The 19158-nt window shown below is 41.0% G+C and overlaps 1 protein-coding gene across 1 annotated transcript in view; it reads right to left on the reverse strand.

Annotated features, from left to right (window-relative positions):
- The window catches only part of KDM3B (lysine demethylase 3B), a 139703-nt gene that overhangs the window by 12285 nt on the left and 108260 nt on the right, over positions 1 to 19158 (reverse strand). The window contains exons 15-19 of the mRNA XM_075917875.2: positions 14744 to 15000; positions 9649 to 9915; positions 8911 to 9082; positions 6996 to 7086; positions 6750 to 6880 (exon numbers count right to left, since the gene is read on the reverse strand). Of these exons, the coding sequence (XP_075773990.2) occupies positions 6750 to 6880; positions 6996 to 7086; positions 8911 to 9082; positions 9649 to 9915; positions 14744 to 15000 (918 nt within the window). The remainder of the gene's footprint in view (positions 1 to 6749; positions 6881 to 6995; positions 7087 to 8910; positions 9083 to 9648; positions 9916 to 14743; positions 15001 to 19158) is intronic.

A 19158-nucleotide genomic window follows, 5' to 3' on the forward strand; every position in this document is an offset into this window, starting at 1 on the left:
TTAAGTCATTATACCAATAGCATGTATGTTAAAATGCAGTTTTAATTTTGAGTTTTATGGCTTTGTTGTGTTTATAATTGAAGAAACATTTAATTTACATGCAACATCACTGTTAATGTTAGGCACTGTGAGCCATTCAAATGCTCGTCCCATTGTAGAATGATGATAGTTCTTTACTTGTTTTAACACGTTGAATGCGCATTCACCCGAAGCCACAGATACAGGGAGACTGACAAAAATATGTAGTGTAATTGTGATATTAGGAAATACAGTTGACAGGCCAAGATCGAATATTTCTTGAAATAGTTCTTTTGGCTTGCAGTCTGATTTAAAGTTGGTGGAATATATACATTTCAGGAAGACAATCTAGTCACAGAGATCTCTTGAAATTTCATTGTTGTACCTTAGTTCAAACTGTTCAGCTGCTGAATATAGATCTTCATCACTTAGTTCTCTGAACTCCCAAGGGAAACCAAAAAAGGGTACAAATTTGTTGCAGTAACTCAAATAGACATGTAAGACCAGATTTGATGGAGTTAATAAACAAACAAAAAACATTGACTCAATAGTGCCTTTCTGCATCAGATTGAGATATTAAGCTGCAATTGGTGGAAAACTCAAGATGAAATGTCAATACCCTGTACTACTGATTTGGATTCAGAAAGGGATTGCATCCCACTGATCACAAATCCTTTGAATATCTTTAACAAATCATTCAGTGTTATCCCTCTCAACATCTAAAGTGGCACTGCATGCTTCAGTTATATGACTTAGTTTCGTGGTCATTTTTAGCAGTTTCATCCACATGGATGACATTAAAATGCATGCAAATTTGCATGTATACTTCTAAATTGACTTAAGCTCAGTGCAAGCCTGTACTGTGAGTATAAGAGAGTCAAGCTTATTTAAAGCCTCTCTCACAGAGTCCAAATGCTGTGCAACTGCTGTTTAATGCCATCAATTCATGGTAACCATGTCATTGTTGACATGCCATAAAGGGAAACAAGCAGATGATATGATGGCTTCCATGCATGATTCAGCACAATCAACGCTGACAAGATTTAGTGTGTGGTTGCCACTACTGGAGAAAATATAGTTTGGATTTTCCTCAAGGAGGACTGCTTGTACTCCATTGTACTTACCTGCCATATTGAATCCATTGTCATAGGTTTGGCCAATGCAGACTTGAAAAGTTTATCACAAAAAAGCCTTTAAAAGTGACATCTAAAACTGAATGAAGAGGTAGTATAGTAAGATGAAGGTCTAAAACATAAGCCAATGCAGCACAGGCCTGGTCTGAGGCCTAGCTAACAATGGACAAAAGATTGCTAATATAAAGCAAAGCTAAGCTGCGAACAAGAGGCAGGCCCCAGCTCACAGAACTTGGACAAACATGGCTGAGAGTGCAAAACCATAATTGGTAATAGACCCAGGTGCAGAACAATAATTGCTACTGGTCCTAAGTAGAAAGCACACGATATCACTAGCTCATTAAAAAAGACCTTGGTACCCACTCCTCACAGATACAGACTCGGGTTCAGGACAGCATGATGGAGAGAGATGATCTAATCAAACCATGAGGTACAGGGTGATGAGTGGTATCTAAGTAGCGTCAGAGGGTGGCAGTCTGACAACATCAGCAGTGAGGTGTGACTTCTTGTACCTGTATATAAGGTGGTGTCTTGGGGGGGGGGGGGAGTGGGGGGAGAACCGGGGAGGAGACAGCCTTTGAATAACCTAGGGGACAGTGGGACCTCCCACTGATTGAGTCATTCCATTGTGGCAAGTACATACGCATAGTGGTTCAGTAGAGTCTACTGACAACTCTTACTGTACTTTGCTCTACAACGGGCCTGGCACCTTCAATGCTTATCTGGCTTGTGGTCCTTGAGGGCTCTCTTGGGATCTGCTGTGGAGACTAAGTGCACAAGTCGACATGACACATCACTGAGCACGCACACAAGCAGCCTTCTGGTTATCATCATCAATGGAGCCAGAGACCTGTGAGGACACCTCAGCAGTAAATCCTGACTCCCTTCCCTGAAAAACTACAGGTAGCTTACAGCTGAGCCTGATATAGTTACTGTATACGAAGAAACATAAGAAAAAACAGGACTATGAAAATTTCCTATGCAGAGATAAATATCTAATTTAAAGACTAAACTCACCCTCAGACCGTACAAAATCACTTTACAGTAACAAAATTAATTAGGACTTTTCTAAACTATGCAAACAGCACTTCATAATATAGAATCACTAATCACAGAAACTACTCCAGTCACGCAGATGAAAACTCGGATGTATCAAAAAAATTGTCGAAGGCCTGAGGTCCCACGATGATTTAAATCAGTTTTTTGCAGGCGTATATATAGCTTCTTTTGTTGTCTCTGTTATAACTGCAAGGTATATAATAAATGGAAATGACTTGGTAGAAAAATGTCAAAATTTGAGGCCCCTTTGTTTCCTGAGGCCCGGGCCAAATGGCCGCCCTGTCCCCCTTCCTTTTCTTCCCCCCAGATAGGGCCTGGGTATAACTATGTTGCTCAGATTTATGGATTCTTCATACTCCCTAGCCATATAGTTATAACCAGGGCTCAACAAATATGCTTATCTACTCGCCCGTGGCGAGTAGATTTCAGCCGGGCGCCCTGTTCACCGGCTGTCTGCGCATGCGCAGTGCAGGTCTCCCGCATGCATGGTGCGGGGCTGGTGAATGGTTTTTACCGTGATCATCGAGCCCTGGTTATAACAATAGTATAGATCTTGCCTTACTCTGTACAGCAGCTAGTCTAGTGAGACATTAATGCTAGCTAAAGACAGGAGGCTAACAGACTAGGGTTGCCAGATGGTTTTAACAAAAATACCCGACACACTTGACATTACATCACAATCTACATTACATCTTATTTAGAAAATATCAGACATTTCTATTTTCTCAATTTGTTTCCCAAACAGAAAGCTCAAATACTAGTCTGTCCGGTTCAAAATTGAACACCTGGCAATCCTATAACAGACATCTTTTCTCAGTGGATTTTAAAACTGGAAGGGGCACATGAGCTTCTCCAGAAAATATTTCTAGTTATAATTAGACAAGTGCATTTAACTACAAAGACTCAATGAGCTGCAGCAATTTAAAGCAAATATAATGCTGCCTATGAAACAAGGCTTCGGAAAATATAACAAGATACATTCTTCTATCATACTATGTAAATTGTAATATGGAACTAGAATTCATAGTACTCAGAACTTGCCAAAGCCGAACTGTAGTCCTCCAGCAAAGAAGAAAATTTTCAGGCTTCCAGCCTCACCTACTGGTGCACCAGGCAATAGAACATTTCCCTGGGCTGACTTCTACAATCATCTAATATTGTGATTTTTAGAATCAGAAGAAAGAAACCATATTGTACATCAAATGTGACCAACACAATCAATTTTGAAAATAAATCTATAATAGGGAACATATTTTAAAGGCTGAACTATTTTATATTGAGCAGAAGTAAATCTGGAAGATCTAAATTAATTATTTTCTAATTAGGAAGACCAAGGCCAACATTTTCAAAACTGAGTGTCTGTAGTTAGGCACTAAATATTGATTTCAAAGCCTAAATAGAAGTGACTGATTTTCAAGGAATGCTGTGCATGCATCAATACCACTGATGTGAACAGGAACTACAATTGCTCAGCACCTTTTAAATTCAGGGCATTTTATTCAGCTGTCTTTTTACAGTTGAATTATTGTCAGGATATTCAAATCTGTGTGTCTAAAATCTTTAGATATGAAGGCCATGCCAACTCAGGACCAGAAAAAGAGGATTTTCTTTCCAGAAATAGGATTTATTTTTATGTTATGCATTAAAATTCAACGGTGATAGCCATGTATTTATAGAATTGAAATACATCTCAAGTTTTTTTCCTGCTTTAAACTGTAAAGAAAGCATATGTATGTTGTGGTACTGGAGCCATTTTGGTACCTGGATAGTAGAGAGTCAAGGAGGGTGAGGTACTATCTTTTATTGGATCAAGTTCTATTGGCAAAAGACACAAGCTTCTGAGCTAACACAGAACAACTGTCAAGTATATGTCTGAACATAAAGAAAGAATTTTAATAAGCATTTTCTGAATTCATGCTACCTTCATAGTGAGTTCATGGTGAATAATTAGTCGTTTGTTATTTTGCTGGGACCCACAATTAGGCTGAGGAAACAGGAAGTACTCATTTATTCATAGAATCATAGAATAATAGGACTGGAAGGGACCTCGAGAGGTCATTGAGTCCAGCCCCCCGCCCTCAAGGCAGGACCAAGCTCCGTCTACACCATCCCTGACAGATGTCTATCTTAAATATCTCCAGAGAGGGAGATTCCACCACCTCCCTTGGCAATTTATTCCAATATTTGACCACCCTGACAGTTAGGAATTTTTTCCTAATGTCCAATCTAAACCTCCCCTGCTGCACTTTAAGCCCATTACTCCTTGTCCTGTCCTCAGTAACCAAGAGGAACAAATTTTCTCCTTCCTCCTTGTGACACCCTTTTAGATATTTGAAAACCGCTATCATGTCCCCCCTTATTCTTCTTTTTTCCAAACTAAACAAGCCCAGTTCATGAAGCCTGGCTTCATAGGTCATGTTCTCTAAATCTTTAATCATTCTTGTCGCTCTTCTCTGTACCCTTTCCAATTTCTCCACATTTTTCTTGAAATGTGGCGCCCAGAACTGGACACAGTACTCCAGCTGAGGCCTAACTAGTGCAGAGTAGAGCGGCAGAATGACTTCACGAGTTTTGCTTACAACACACCTGTTGATACAACCTAGAATCATATTTGCTTTTTTTGCAACAGCATCACACTGTTGACTCATATTCAACTTATTGGGAAACTTCATTTGGATGTTTTTTCACTTTTTCATTTTTAAAAAATAAGACACTAAAAAAGTGTAATATGCTCTCTACTAACACCTTGGTATCCATATAGCGCAGAGCTGCAGCGGGGTTAGGTCCTAGATCCAGTGCGAGCCAGGACTGAGCAGGCTGCTGGCCAGTCTGTTAAAAAACGTACTGGCAGGATGGGGTGAGGTGGGGAAAGGAGAAAAATGCATATAGTCTAAAGCATTAACCTGTACGCTTTTGTTCATCAACTACTCTATTATCCCCACTACCAATCGTGTTAATTCCACTGTTTGAGTAACACCAAGCACCATAAACAATGATTGGAAATAACAGTGTATATGTTTCAGAAAACATCCAATCCTGATTAAAAGCCTTCAAATTATTGAGAAACTACTGTATCCCTAGGCCTAGTGTTCCTTTTGATGGTTAGTAACCCTGACTTAGGGATGTTAAAATGCGTTTATTCAAGTAAACATGTAACGGCTGAAAATTTCAGCAGTTATACTTGGTGGGGGCACTCCCACTAGTCTCCCTCCCCCTGTGCAGCAGTGGAGGATGGGGACAAAGATAGGATAGGCTCATTGGTTAATCATGTATATTGTTACATGGTCACATCCCTACTCTGACTATGAAAGAACCCAACACCTTCTTTATCTTACAAAGTTAAACTTTTAGCAAAACCTTTGCAGTTTACTTTTGGAGTTATGCCTGTATTTTCCTTCTACATGTCTACTTTGTGAGGGTGGGGATATATGCTAGGTTTGAAGAACCAGCTTTAGTTTTGCAGGCAGATAAAATAATGCTTTTTTAAAAAGTGACTTTTTTATAAAAAAGTTCAAAATCTGATTGTATTTACAGGTTTCTAGTTATTTCCTCTCACTTTATAATACTAAATTGCTAAAGTGAAGGTTTTGTATTTGTTAGCAAGATTTCATATAGCAAAGTGTTGTTTTTTTTTACTCATCAGAAGTTTCACATGTATGCTAAAACAAACCCAGAGCCTCATTAGCATTCATACTGTGGTAACAGTAACATTCGTCCTGTGTAATAAGTCACCAGTCCCACATGGTATTCACTTGAGTTCCGAAGGATATACTTCTGATATACTGAACTTGCATAAGCAAAAAGAAAAGTTATTTCATTAAACTATATTTCTCCATCACTGTTTGTAGGTTGAAGTGGGACTTAGGCTTCTAAATCACATAGATGGCTTTAAAAAGTCCATCTTTTTCTGTCTAAATATAAGGAGTCTAATTTCATGCTAATTTTAAACACTTTGGATACTAACAAAGTTTTAAACAATTTATTTAATGTATTGAAGGCCTAAATAACTGTTCATTATTAACAGTGAAGATGTTGTTTTGGGGAGATGATTTTATACCATTAAGAAAAAAAGTTTGATAAATACACAGTTCTAGACTTTGATATTGGAAACACTTAATAAGCTTAATTTTAAGCATATCTGTATTTCTATTTAAATCAATGAGACTATTCCCTGTAAGTAGGGAGTTGCCCAATACTGAAGTTATCAGATCCTCCCAGTGCATTAAGCAGTCTTTGAATATAAAGCTATGTATTATTTTTGTGAATATTAATAGTAATTACTTTTGTAATGCTACATTTACGCACATTTTTAAAGAGCAAAAAATATATATGGCATCTTATGGAGAAAGAAAATAAATTAAAAGGCACAAGTGTCTTATTTGACCAACACTATGATATAAGCTAATGCATAGCAGGATACTTCAATGCAGGAGGAAGCTTCTGTCTGTTCCAGTTGTTCACTGGCAACAGATCAAAAGATAAAGACAATATGGTAAAGAATAGTCAAAAAGGGCCATCTCCAGACCTTTTCACACATACCATATGCGTTGTACATTTTGGGACCCAGATCAGGCCGTACAAAGTAACTTGGCAGTCTGGAGGCCAAATTCAGTCTACCATCCCTCTTGGTATACTCCGGGAGAGGGAGGTTCTCCATCAAATCCTCAAACCTAAAGGGGAACATCAGAGAGTATAGGTATAGGGCAAAAGCACCAAAAGAACTATGTTTCTGAATAAGCAAGTTTATCACAGGATCCTACAGGCACTGCTGTTCAGATCATTTACCTCGTAGGCATCATGTCTCTGAAATCCTCCCCTGGTGGCCAGTCCTTTAGTTTCAGTACCATTGGTTGCCCATCATCTGACCTCAGACGCTCTGCAAGAGACAAATTTTACTCAGCATGTTACTTTTCTACTACCCTTGGTCTTATTTATTTAGGATTGTAAACTTTCAGGCAGAGGCTTGTATATTGCCCAGCATACATTGGACTTTGACCTCAGTTTAGGTTCTTAGGCACTACTAAAATACACAAACAAAAACAAAAAATAGGTTTTGACTAATCAAAAGGAGGGGGAGAAACACATACCCCCAAGCAGAGGCTGAGGGACCCCTCTAATCTGCTAACTCTCATCCTGCAGGGCTTTTCTGGGCCTGAAAGGTGGTGTTTTCTTAATCATTCAGCCTTATTCTCACTTCTGCTGAGTTCAAAGAGTTTTACTATTGACTTCAACAGTAGTAGATTTAAATCCACGTTAAGTGACTTTGAAAATCCCACCCTATATCACTTTTGCCAACTTGGACTGCTTTCATGCTGTCCAATGCAAAAAATAATGTGCTTCTTAGACAACCATATATCTGGCTGACACTCTTATTCAAAGATCGCAACCAATATGCTTAACACCAGTGGAATGCAAACCTCGCATATTCATAGAACAGGCCATTTTAGAATTCCCCAAGGATACTGAGTGAGATCTGTGATGTGAATGCATGACCATTGGCAGGCGAAAGATGTCTGAGAGCACATTTCTTCTGCCAACACTATTCCTTCTCTATAGTTTGCTGCCAACATATCGTAGTTCACCTAAAAATCATCTCTGGACCCAGATTATACTGAAAATTCCTTCCTGTTGCCAAACTTCCCACATCTGAAGGAGGTATTCTAGCAGAGATACACTGCCAACACTTGTCCTCCACCAATATGCCTTGACCACTACCTACAGAGCTCTGAAGTACCAGTCTTAAGAATGAAATGTGGAAGACCCAAAATTTTAGGAACTTATTACAAGGGAAAGCAAAAATGGAGCCAATGAGATTCTTCATCAGTGTGAAGGGTAAAACTAACTTCAACATATTTTTCCACAGAAGCAATTATAACTACACAGAAGAAAGTGATAAAGACAAATGCTTTGTGAGAGAAATTGAAAGATATCCCCCCGATCTCTAAGCAGGAAAAGTAGTGTACTGACGACCTGTGATACTGAACCACTTTGTTAGGTGCATCAGTACTGTGGGGAAAATCCAATAACTCCAATTGTGTCTAAAGGGGGGACTGTGCAAAAATCAAAACTCTGTAAAGAAAACTGCTGTAAGGGTTAAAAAGTTTTCCAGGCCTCTCTTCCTGTAACAGAGAGAATCAAATTAACTCTAATCAAAGACCCTTACAAATGACTCTCTCAAATTCATGGATACTCCTAGTCTGTCACAAATTATCATGTAAACTCTTATCTTTGTCACAGTTTGCCTTGTAGACTTCTCCACTCAAGTTCTCATGTGGCTTTGTGTACTGTAAAAACTTACTTCTAGCACTCCTGGGGTGAACAGAAGTCTCAGAGTACTTCTGCTGAGACTTTGATATGTTAAAGAAGAACAATCCACAACTGAACTGTCTAAGCATACTGTATAAAGATTCCCTGAATCTGTGTGTCAGGGCTGCTTCACTCTTGGAAGTGACAGCCTGCATGCATGCATCATAAAGTTTTCTCTTCTAGGTTTCTTTCCTGCCTCACTGATTTGACCTCCAGCCTCGGACCCTTCTGGGGGCTCTGTACCCCAGGGGAGCGAGATTTCCCCCTCAGTACGTGCTGTGGTAAGCCTGAATTCTGTGTCTGATAGCCCATCTGTTAGACATCGACTGGGCAGGGGAATGTGAGGGAGATGTAAGATAATGAAAATGTGGTACTCTGGCAAACCTGCACTTACTGGAAATGATTTCAAAGCCATCCCAGAAGTCACGCACTTTCACATCTGAAATTATGGCACAATTCCTGCAGTTCACCAGATCAACATCTTGGTCTCCAAATTCCAGGCTGAAGGCCTCTGGCTTCCAGAGCTCCGACTTCAACTTCCTATGAACTCCAGAAACCAGCACAGGCTGAGGAAAGAAAGGCACGTGCTCATTCCACAATTTGCCGAATTTATTACATATCCAGCCAAATCTCTCATTCTCAAGTACTAGGAAATTCTTGGCCACACCACAAAGGCAGGCAGACATGGGAAATCAGCTCTTGTTTACATATAAATCTAATTCTTCCTCTCAAGCAAAAAAGCTATTAAGAGTCTAAGCCAGCAAATCACATTTCAGTTTCAGACAATGTGCAGCTGTTGTTGGAGGTTAGTACAGTTCCACATCCTCCCCATCCCAAATGCATCTGAGAAAGCAATGTATATTCAATTAGTTAAGTCTATGCTTCTAACCTAATGGCATCTGCTGCTGCAATTAGGAACATTCCTCTCAGATAATCATATGGAATGTCATGAAATTTAGCTCTATTTTGTACCCTTCCTCATACTTTACACAAAATTGCACACAGCCACTGACTTGCAAGAACAGGAACAGAAGAGCTTAAAGCAGCTTACAGACTATAAGTCCAATACTACTTTCGAAATACCTGCACTAGGGTCTGAAATGAGTAAACCTGACTATTTATTTTCTCTTACCTGGCCTTGTTTCCAACACTCCCTGAAGATCTTCCAGTTGTTTTTGTTGCTGGGGTCATGAAGACACAAGAGCCTTCCATCACAGAGCCAGGAATGGGAGGTATGTGGATCCAACACATTTAATCCCATTACCATTTCCTTCACCTCTCTCTGTGTATCAGCTAAGTTACTTGGTCGTTTTGCAGCATCAGATGTCTTCTTATTCTCCACCACAGAAGCAATTATATGATCTAGGAAGTTGGGCAGGCTGGTTTTGCTCTTGGCCCCCTAGAAAACACAAATCCACAGGACAAGTTTATTCTTAGATAACTTATGTAAGAATAACATCTCTTTGGTGTAACAGCCTCTTGTCTTTCAGCCAAAGAAATTCTGTTAGCAGAAAAATCTGTGAACAAGTCAGCATAGCAGGAGTGCTATACACTGTCCCATATAGGTAAGGGTTGGAAAATTTGCTGACCCTAAGTTGTAAGCCTACCAATTAAGATGAGTAACACCTGTACTTCAAGTCAAACCTCAGCCCCATTTTATTATTTAAAGTTATGAAACATTCATTTTCTCCTGAACTTATTCACTAACAATTTTCATTTTTAAAACACACAAAGTATAAAACTTTGATTTCTTGCTTTTGTTGTTTCTTCTTCTCTGCACAGCTCAGCTAAGAAATCGAATGTGATACTAATATGCGCTATCCGGGAAAAAACAAGTAGGGGTAGGAAGTCAGCATTATTTCTGAATATAGCATTAGAGCAGTGTTTCTTAAACTTTTTAAGACTGAGGAACACCAAATAATTTTTTTTTAAATGAGGAACACCAAGGATATTTTTGGTTGAGGAAAAAAAAGTGTGTGTGGAAGGGGAGAGTTATTGAGAAAAAAAAGTTGCCTGCCCCTTTAAGGGCAGCCATTTTGAACTCTGTTCTCCACAGCACACCAGTGCGCCATGGAACACAGTTTAACAAACACTGCATTAGAGAGACCATTACTTGAATACTATTATCTAGTTCTGTTGTCCAACTTCAAAGAGGACTTTGAAAATTTGGATAAAGTTTCAAAATAGCACTCAGAAAATTATGTGAGGTCTGGAAAATTTAACATCCCTCCTGGAATGTGTTTACATTAGTGTCCTGTGCCTTGTATTTCTTAGGAATGATTGTGGATTTGCAATACCAACCCTATTCTTGCCAGACTCTGTGAACTTGTAAGCAATTGTGTTATGTAACCAGGCCTGATTTCTGCTAACTTTACTTTATATCATCACGGACTGCTTAGTACATTAGTTCAGGCTTCATACCATGCCTCATAGCTCAGGCTACTACAATAAGCATAACTTCAGTACTAGGCAAACTGGGTAAAATATAGCAAATCAAGAATTATCAGTCATATAGCTAATATAGTACACAGAGTTCTTGTAAACAGAAATCATGCCTCACCAATCTAGTCTTATAGTGTATGTCAACTTTCAGAAAGTCTTTGATAAGGTTCCTAACCAAAGATTCTTAAGCCAAGTGAGCAGACATGGATAAGAGGAAAGGTCCTCTCAGAGACCAATAACTGGGTAAAAGACAGGAAACAAAGGGCAGGAATAAATGTTCAATTTTCATAACTGACAGAGGCAAATAGCAGGGTTTAAAAAGATCTATAATGGGACCTATACTGTTAAACATATTCACAAATGATGTGGAAAAGGAGGTGAACAGTGAGGTGGCAAAGATAGCAGATAATACTAAACTATCTAAGATAGTGAGGTCCAAAGTAGGGATGTAAAGGAGTAGTTGACGACTTGCATTCCCTGCCCCTTTGCTGCCTCTGTCAGAGGCAGCAAGAGGGAGGGGAGAAGAGCAGGAGCTGGTGCTGGGGGAAGCCAGCTTAAAAGACGGTTCCCCCCGGCACCATCTTTGTGGAACCACCTGTCCCCCCCCGCCACTGCTGCCTCTATCAGCGGGAGAGGGCAGGAGTTGCTGCCACAAAGCAGCCCCTGTGTGCAGTGACCCAGCTGCAAGCAGGGGCTGTTTTTGTGGCAGCAGTCCCTGTACGTGGGGGTCCCAAATTGGAGAGACGCAACAAGACTTGGTCCTGCACCCAGCGCGAGCTGGAACTGAGCCAGTCTGCCTAATGACTAATTGAGTAGTCGATAAAAATTCTATCAACTACTCGATTAGTTAAATACCTGCATTTTAACATCCCTAGTCTAAGGCTAATTACAAACAGTAACAAAGGGGTTTCATTAACCTGGGTGACTAGGCAAGAAAATGGCAGATGAAATCCAGTGTTCGTAGGTGTGAAGCAATGCATATTGGAATACAATCACAACCATGCATACAAAGTGGTGGGGTCTCACTCAAAAAGAAAATTTTTGATTCATTATGGATCTCTCTGAAAATTGATAGCGGCAGTCAAAAAAGCTAAAGTTAGGAACCACTGGGAAAGAGATAGATGATAAAACAGAAAATATTATAATCCTATGATATCAATCCATGGTTCATCAACATCCTGAATACTATATGCAGTTCTGGTCAAGTCATTTCAGAATATATTTGAATTGGAAAGGTCAAAAGGAGGACAACAAAAATGATATGGGGGTATGGAACAACTAATCTATGAGAAAAGATCATGAGAAATGGGAATGTTCATCTTAGAAAAGAGATGACTAACTGGTGATATTGACAGAGGCTCATAAAATCATGAGTAGTGTACAGTAGTCAATTAGGGAACTATTATTACCCTTTCACACAAAGAACCAAGTTCATTCAATGAAATTAATAGACATCAGGAATTAGGCAAATTAATTGATGAGAACCCATGCCCAAGTGTCCCTAAGCCTCTGACTACCAGAAGTTGGGAGTGGAGGATAGAGGATGGATCATTTGATAATTGCTGTGTTCTATTCATTCCTTTTGAAGCATCTGAGAACTAAATGCTGTCAGATGACAGAATATTGAGTTAGATGGACCACTGGTTTGACCCATTATGGCTATTCTTAAATTCTTATTTACTGTTGCAAAAAAAGTGGTAATTCTAGGATATACGATCAGGAGAGTTGCAAGCGAGACACAAGAAGCAATTCTTCCGTTCTACCCTGCACTGAGCCTCCACCAGATCGCTGTATCCAGCTCTGGATGACCAAACTTCAAGAAGGTATAGACAAACTGGAGAAAGTACAGGTGAGCAACAAAAACTACAAGGCTACATCTAACTGCCCAGTCACAAAAAAAGCACTGGTAAGGAGTAACAGCCAGCATGAATTTGTCAAAAAATAAAACATGTCAAGCAAAACTTATTTCCTTCTTTGACAGGTTTATTGTATGCAAGTACATATGTATTTTTCCCCAACTATTATATGTCCAGTTTTAATGGGAACAAGCCATAGAGGAGGACCATCTTTTAACAGTGCACTGAGATGACATGCTTAGGGAGGTGACTAGAGGGTGGGGAGAAAAATGGGTGTTTTGAAGCTTTGTAACAATCAGGCCTTCCAGAAGGGCTGGATTAGCAATGATGGGTATATTTGTATTAAAAGTGCTCAACCTGCAACAAACTGTAACCTTGTTAACTAGAATCCTGCTGACTGCACTCCAAGCCACTTGGACTCACTATCAATTCAATGGGAAAATTTTGAGGAAAGGCAGGTGCAAGTGCAACTGAAAGAGGCTGTAAAGTTCTAAATTTTAATAAAGGAAAGTCTAGTACAACCCTCTTCAATATCTTACATAAAGAAATGGGTATTTGATATTGGCCACTCTTATGCCATGCTGAACGTCATTTACTTTCACATAGCCAAAATGTTTCAAGTGTTTGAGTTCACAGAAGCAACAATAGATTTTTCTGGACATATTTGGCTCTGCTCTTGTGAATATTTCATGGACCAGCACTGGCTTGCTTTGAATGCTTGTCTTCAGGAGCAGATTGTTATGCCACTTATTGCTAAGTGACAGAGGGAATCTAGTTCAATTCTTGTATGGAAAAGGTGAAACTATTGTCCTATTCATATGGATATTGCATGTCACCACCACCACCAGGCACTTAACCGTAACTGTGCCCTATCTGTGCACCTGAATAGCAGCAGTGAAAATTGCCAATTCTCTGAAGTATATGAAGGAACAATAATGCACCTAGTCTCCTGGCAGAGTTACAAGGGAGAGTAGTTAAGGAAAAGGGGGCGAGTATGGGACATTGCTTCCTGAGCCTTGAAGCAATCATCTTTGCTTTGAAGCATCTGAGGATTATCTGCATAATCTTAGTCTGCATGTGTTCTTTAGTGTCATATTTTCAAAGACTTTTAAAAATCTATTCACAAATATTGGCCTTGTTTTTTATGGTAATGAACGTCTCTCTCTTTTAGCACATTTCATTCTTCTCTCCATCAAACAGTCTAAGTTATTGTGTTAAGATTCCATTTTTCATAACTGATGCAAAGCTATAAATATTAAACCAGCCTCTTTGTTTCTCATTAACTTTTGCTGTCAGCCACCACCTGAATTAGCAGTATTTGAGGACCTTCTACATAAAATGAATAGCAATAGCTAATTCTCTAGTAGATTTCACTTTTTCTCTTTGAGGGGTAAAAAGTCCAGTTAGGGTAGTGGTTTTGATTGTTTGCATTTTCTTCATTAACATGGTTGGTTGTGGGGGTTTTTGTAGGGGGGGGGGTGAGTGAGTGAGAGAGAGAGAGAGAGAGAGAGAGAGATGTGTGTCATCCTTAGGACAGAAAGGTTTTTTAAAAGAGGAAAGTTGTGCATTGTTTCTTACGACAGTCAGACTCTAGATTTACCTTATTACCTCTCAAAGTTTGTCCCATAGCTTGATCCCCCTCAACAAACTCCAGATATAAAATGCACTTAAAGCAGGACCTCTGAAAAAAGTTTCTAAATCAGGTTTTTATGGGATCCTCCCTGATAGAATTTCCTCATGACTGCACCAGATGAAGCCCTATAAAACTAACTGTTTTAAATCTTACAGCTCTTTTGAAAAAATGCTTTTATTTCTACCAAGTGTCCTAGAAGAATTCTGTTGGAATGAAGATAAAACTGAAAGACCCTAAGGAATTCCCCTTATAACAATACCCTTTGCAGGAATAAAGGCAAGAAATACATTACTCACCGCAGTAGCTGCAGAAAAGACTGGAGGAAAAGGGATTCCCGCATCTAGTGGGACCTGGGGCAGTTTTCCTGGCCCAGAGTGTAGTAAATCTCTGAGACTGGAACCTTCAGTTTTGTTACTAGATGCAGCTGGGCCCAACAAGAGACTATTAAACAGTTTGGGAGTTAATGGAGAAATCTTTGTACTGGAGTTGAAGGAATCCAATCCAAAGGGCGAATGGGATTCTTTACTGAGCACTGATCTCAGGGATCCAGCTTCTGTAAGGAAGATAAATCACAACTGGTTAAGACAAACATCATTAAAGAGCCTCAAAAGGGAAAATTATATGAAGATAACTGTCCAAATATTATCCTCCAATATAACATGGCTATAATCCTGAGGCAAAGCACCATATACTTACCTGGATGTTAAGGCTCAAGAATGATATTGTATAATACTGGATGAGGCACTGAGACCTCTTTTGTAAACTTAAGCATTCTGTGTCATCTGTGCCTCACCAAAAGCCTTAATATATCATGGTGAGTTAAGAATGTGATGGTTCCAGTAGATTATTTGGATCTGAAGTATTTTATATACAAAGAGCTGTACTCTTGACTGAAATCAAACACTCACCAACTGACTCTTTTTCACAATGTTAAATACAGTAGAGAAAATATGGTCACTCACCTGCTCCTAACTGTAGTTCAAGATGTGCTTGTCATGTCCATTCCAAGTAAGTGTATGCATGTGTACATGCATGGTAACTGGAAGATTTTTCCCATAGCAGCTAGCTATAGGGTCAGTATGGGCTTCCCCTGAGTAACGCATTCATGGCGCCCAATAAAGAACCTAGCTGATCTGCCCCCTCCTCAGTTCCTTCTTGCCGCCTAATCCCACAAAGAGGAAGGAGGCTGGGTATTGGAATGGACTTGACCAACACATCTCTAAGAACAATTACATGAAAGTGAGTAACCGTTTTTTCATCTTCAAGTGTTTGTTCTTGTGCATTCCAATCAGGTGACTCAAGTCCAAGTTCAGTTGGTGGGGTTGGAATCTTACACAGATTGGTGCACTACCCATCCAAATGCTACATCATCCCTAGCCTGATGTATGGTTGCACAGTGTGGAGCAAAGGTGTGGACAGAAGAGCACCAGATCACTAGCAGGGTGGTGAAGTACTGGAATGGGTTTCTTAGGGAGGTGGTGGAATCTCCATCCCTAAAGGTTTTTAAGTCTTGGCTTGACAGAGCTCTGGCTGGGATGATTTAGTTGGAATTGGTCCTGCTCTGCACAAGAGCTCTTCCACAAGAAGGCAGTATAGACAGGCAACATGAATTTCTTGCGCAAAACAGTTCTTGCACAAAAAGCCTGCAGTGTAGACGTAGCCTATGATTCTCCTGAGTAGGTAGCTGAACCAGGAAAGCTATGGATAAGGCTTGCACGCTGGTGTAATGTGCTAGTGAGCATATAATATTCCCAGTATCGTGTGAGCTTGCCACATTCCCGGATACAGACAACTATGCTGAGTCAACACTGGTTGATCTTTCATTCTATCTGTCACTGCTAAGAATAACTGTTGACTTCCTCAACGCTTTTGTTCTCTCAATATAAAAAAGCCAGTGGCATGCAGGTGAACAATGGGAGTGAGGCATGTTGCGCTGATCAAACTGAAAATCTCTTCCACTTGCCAAGACAGGTGGCTCTCATGGAGGGTTTCCTGCTGCCAAGGAGGACTTGGCTAACCTGGCTGGAGCATGAAACATCCAATGGGTTCAACTATGGAGCAGCGACTTGAGGTTCAGGTGCTGTAGGCAACCATAGTCTCATGTGGGAAGGGTGGAGGTGGGATCGAAGTGGGAGTAGGTGGGGCCATGCTGGTACTATTAGAATGACCTGAGTTTGATCCTTCCAAATCTTGAGGCGTACCTTGTATACGAGAGGAATGGGTGCCAAGGCAGACAGGAGAGAACCTCCTCAGTGAAGGAGGAATGAGTCTGTGCTGGAGCCTGGACTTTGGTTTTGGAAGGAGCAGAACTGCTGGCACTTCTTACTGGATCACGTGGCGAATAGGTCCATCCATGGAAGACCTCACCTTTGGAAGACTGATTATGTGACATCCAGGCAAAGAGACCACTCATGCATATGAAAAGACTGGCAGAGGCATTTCACTAGCTTGTTCTGTAATCTTGAGAGGTACAAGGCTTGCAAGTATATCAAATGTTCTGCATAGAAGTCTTAGAATCTGAGGGCTTCCTGGCAGCATAGGGGAGAGAAGCATGTACTCCCACCCCAGTTCATTGATATAGAACATTGTCATCGTATTGTCCATCAACACTGATATACAACCTGTTATGTGGGTTGGAAAGTCTGGCATGCCAGGCATACTATCCTCAGCTTCCCTGACATATGTGGAGGACCAGATTAGCTAGGGACCAGAGACCTGGAGTTCTGAAGTTTCCTTGATGAATCCCCACCAATATTCCCTCTAATCTTCTCCATCCATGTGTGGAATACATTTGTGCGCACCCACAACATGTAGAAACAAAAATCTAGCTGTGGGGACTTTGCTAATCAACTGGTGGCATTTTAAAGTCTCCTGAACAGCTGCGCAAGCACCCAGCTTACAGAGAACACTGCTCTCCATCCTAAATCTGATGCATCCATCACTAAAATTTGAGGTGGTTGCAGTGCCACAAAGGGGACTCCTGAGCAAACTTCCTGCTGATTCGGCCACTACAGGAGAGAATCGGGGATTGTAGGAGGTAGCATTATAGGCCTGTCGAGTTTATCCCAGGCTGGGCAATATAACTAATGCCAACCATTACTGAAGGGGCCTGAGTCTAGCATACTGTACTATGTATGTACATGTCACCATGTGTCCCAGGAAGATCCATGCTGTGGTAAGGGAGAACTGTCTGAGATCCTGAATAATAATGGCTTGAGCATGAAAGCTCACTTCTGGGAGGTCTGCCTTCACTTGACTCAATTCCACTACATCCCCAATAAATTCTATTCTCTGGACAGGGAACCGAGGGAACTTTGCCTCGTTGAGGAGGAGCTCTGGGTTGTCGAAGGTAGCTCTGATAAATTTTATGTGAGATTCCATCTGAGCCCTGGATCAGTCCTTTAATGAGCCAGTTATTGAGGTACAGAAACACCTGTGTCTGCACAGGAACATGGCAATGACTGCCACATACTTTGTGAACACCCAAGGTGCTGTACAAAGGCTGAACCCTGCAAACTGAGAGTAGGTGTTGTTCACCACAAATCTGAGGAATTTCCTATGGAGCTACTACATCACAATATGGACGTACACGTCCTTCATGTCAAGAGCGGAATACCAGTCTTCTGGATTCAGGGAGGGAATTATGGAACCTAGGGAGACCATATGGAACTTGAGGTGCTTTACAAACTTGTTAAAAGTTCCCGCAGGTCCAGAATGGGCTGGAGGTCTCCTTTGGCTTTTGTTATTAGGAGATATCAGGAGTAGAAACCCTGACCCCTGTGCTCCTGAGGAACTTCCTCCACCGGCCCTATAGCAAGGAGCAACTGCACCTCCTGAATGAGGAGCTGTTTGTGAGAAGGGTGTCTGAAGAAGGAGGAGGAAGGAGGGGAGAAGGACGACGGCTGGAGGGTACAGAACTTGATGGAGTATGTCCTCCACTGTGCAAAATACTCATCAGGCAGAAGTAATCAATGACTGTGCACAGTCGAAAGAAGAGTCAGAACGAGAAGATATGGTGGGGTGGATCCAAAGGGGTGACCGAGACACAGGCCTTGACTGTGCTCTCAAATGGCCTGCTTATGGGGTTGGGCTGGCCAGGTAAGTGTGGGCATTTTCTGACACTTCTATTTCTGCTCCATGGTCCTTCCTGGAAATCCTGAGGATGATACGAGTCTGGTGGCAGACTGTGTGTAAAATATCTGTGCTGCACAGGGTATGGAGGCCCAATGATTTAAAGGTGCCTCTGGAGTCTTTCGGGCTGTGCAGCCTTTTATTGGTCTTTCCAAGAAGAGAGCTGTGTCCTCAGACAGGAGGTCCTGAACAATTTGCTGAACCTCATTTGGTAGGCCTGAGATCTAAAGCCAAGTGCCCCTGCAGCATGGCGATGCCAGTGGCCATGACACGTATGGCCGCTATCAGCAGTGTCCAATGCCACTTTCAATGATACCCAGGAGATGAGCCTCCTCTCCTCCACCAGTGCAAAAATTCATGGCAGAAGTTGTGCAGCAACAGCTCTGTGAAATTTACCAGCACACTGCATGTGTTTTATGAAGAACAGGCAGGGGAGAAAAGGAGGAGGAGTTGCACTATACGTAAGAGAGCACTATGATTGCTCAGAACTCCAGTACATAGAGGGAGAAAAACCTGTTGAGAGTCTATGGGTTAAGTTTAGAGGTGCAAACAACAGCAGCGATGTTGTAGTTGGTGTCTA

This window comes from Pelodiscus sinensis, chromosome 16 (genome assembly GCF_052426305.1).
Source record: "Pelodiscus sinensis isolate ZL-2025 chromosome 16, ASM5242630v1, whole genome shotgun sequence".
Taxonomy (NCBI): Eukaryota; Metazoa; Chordata; order Testudines; family Trionychidae; genus Pelodiscus; species Pelodiscus sinensis.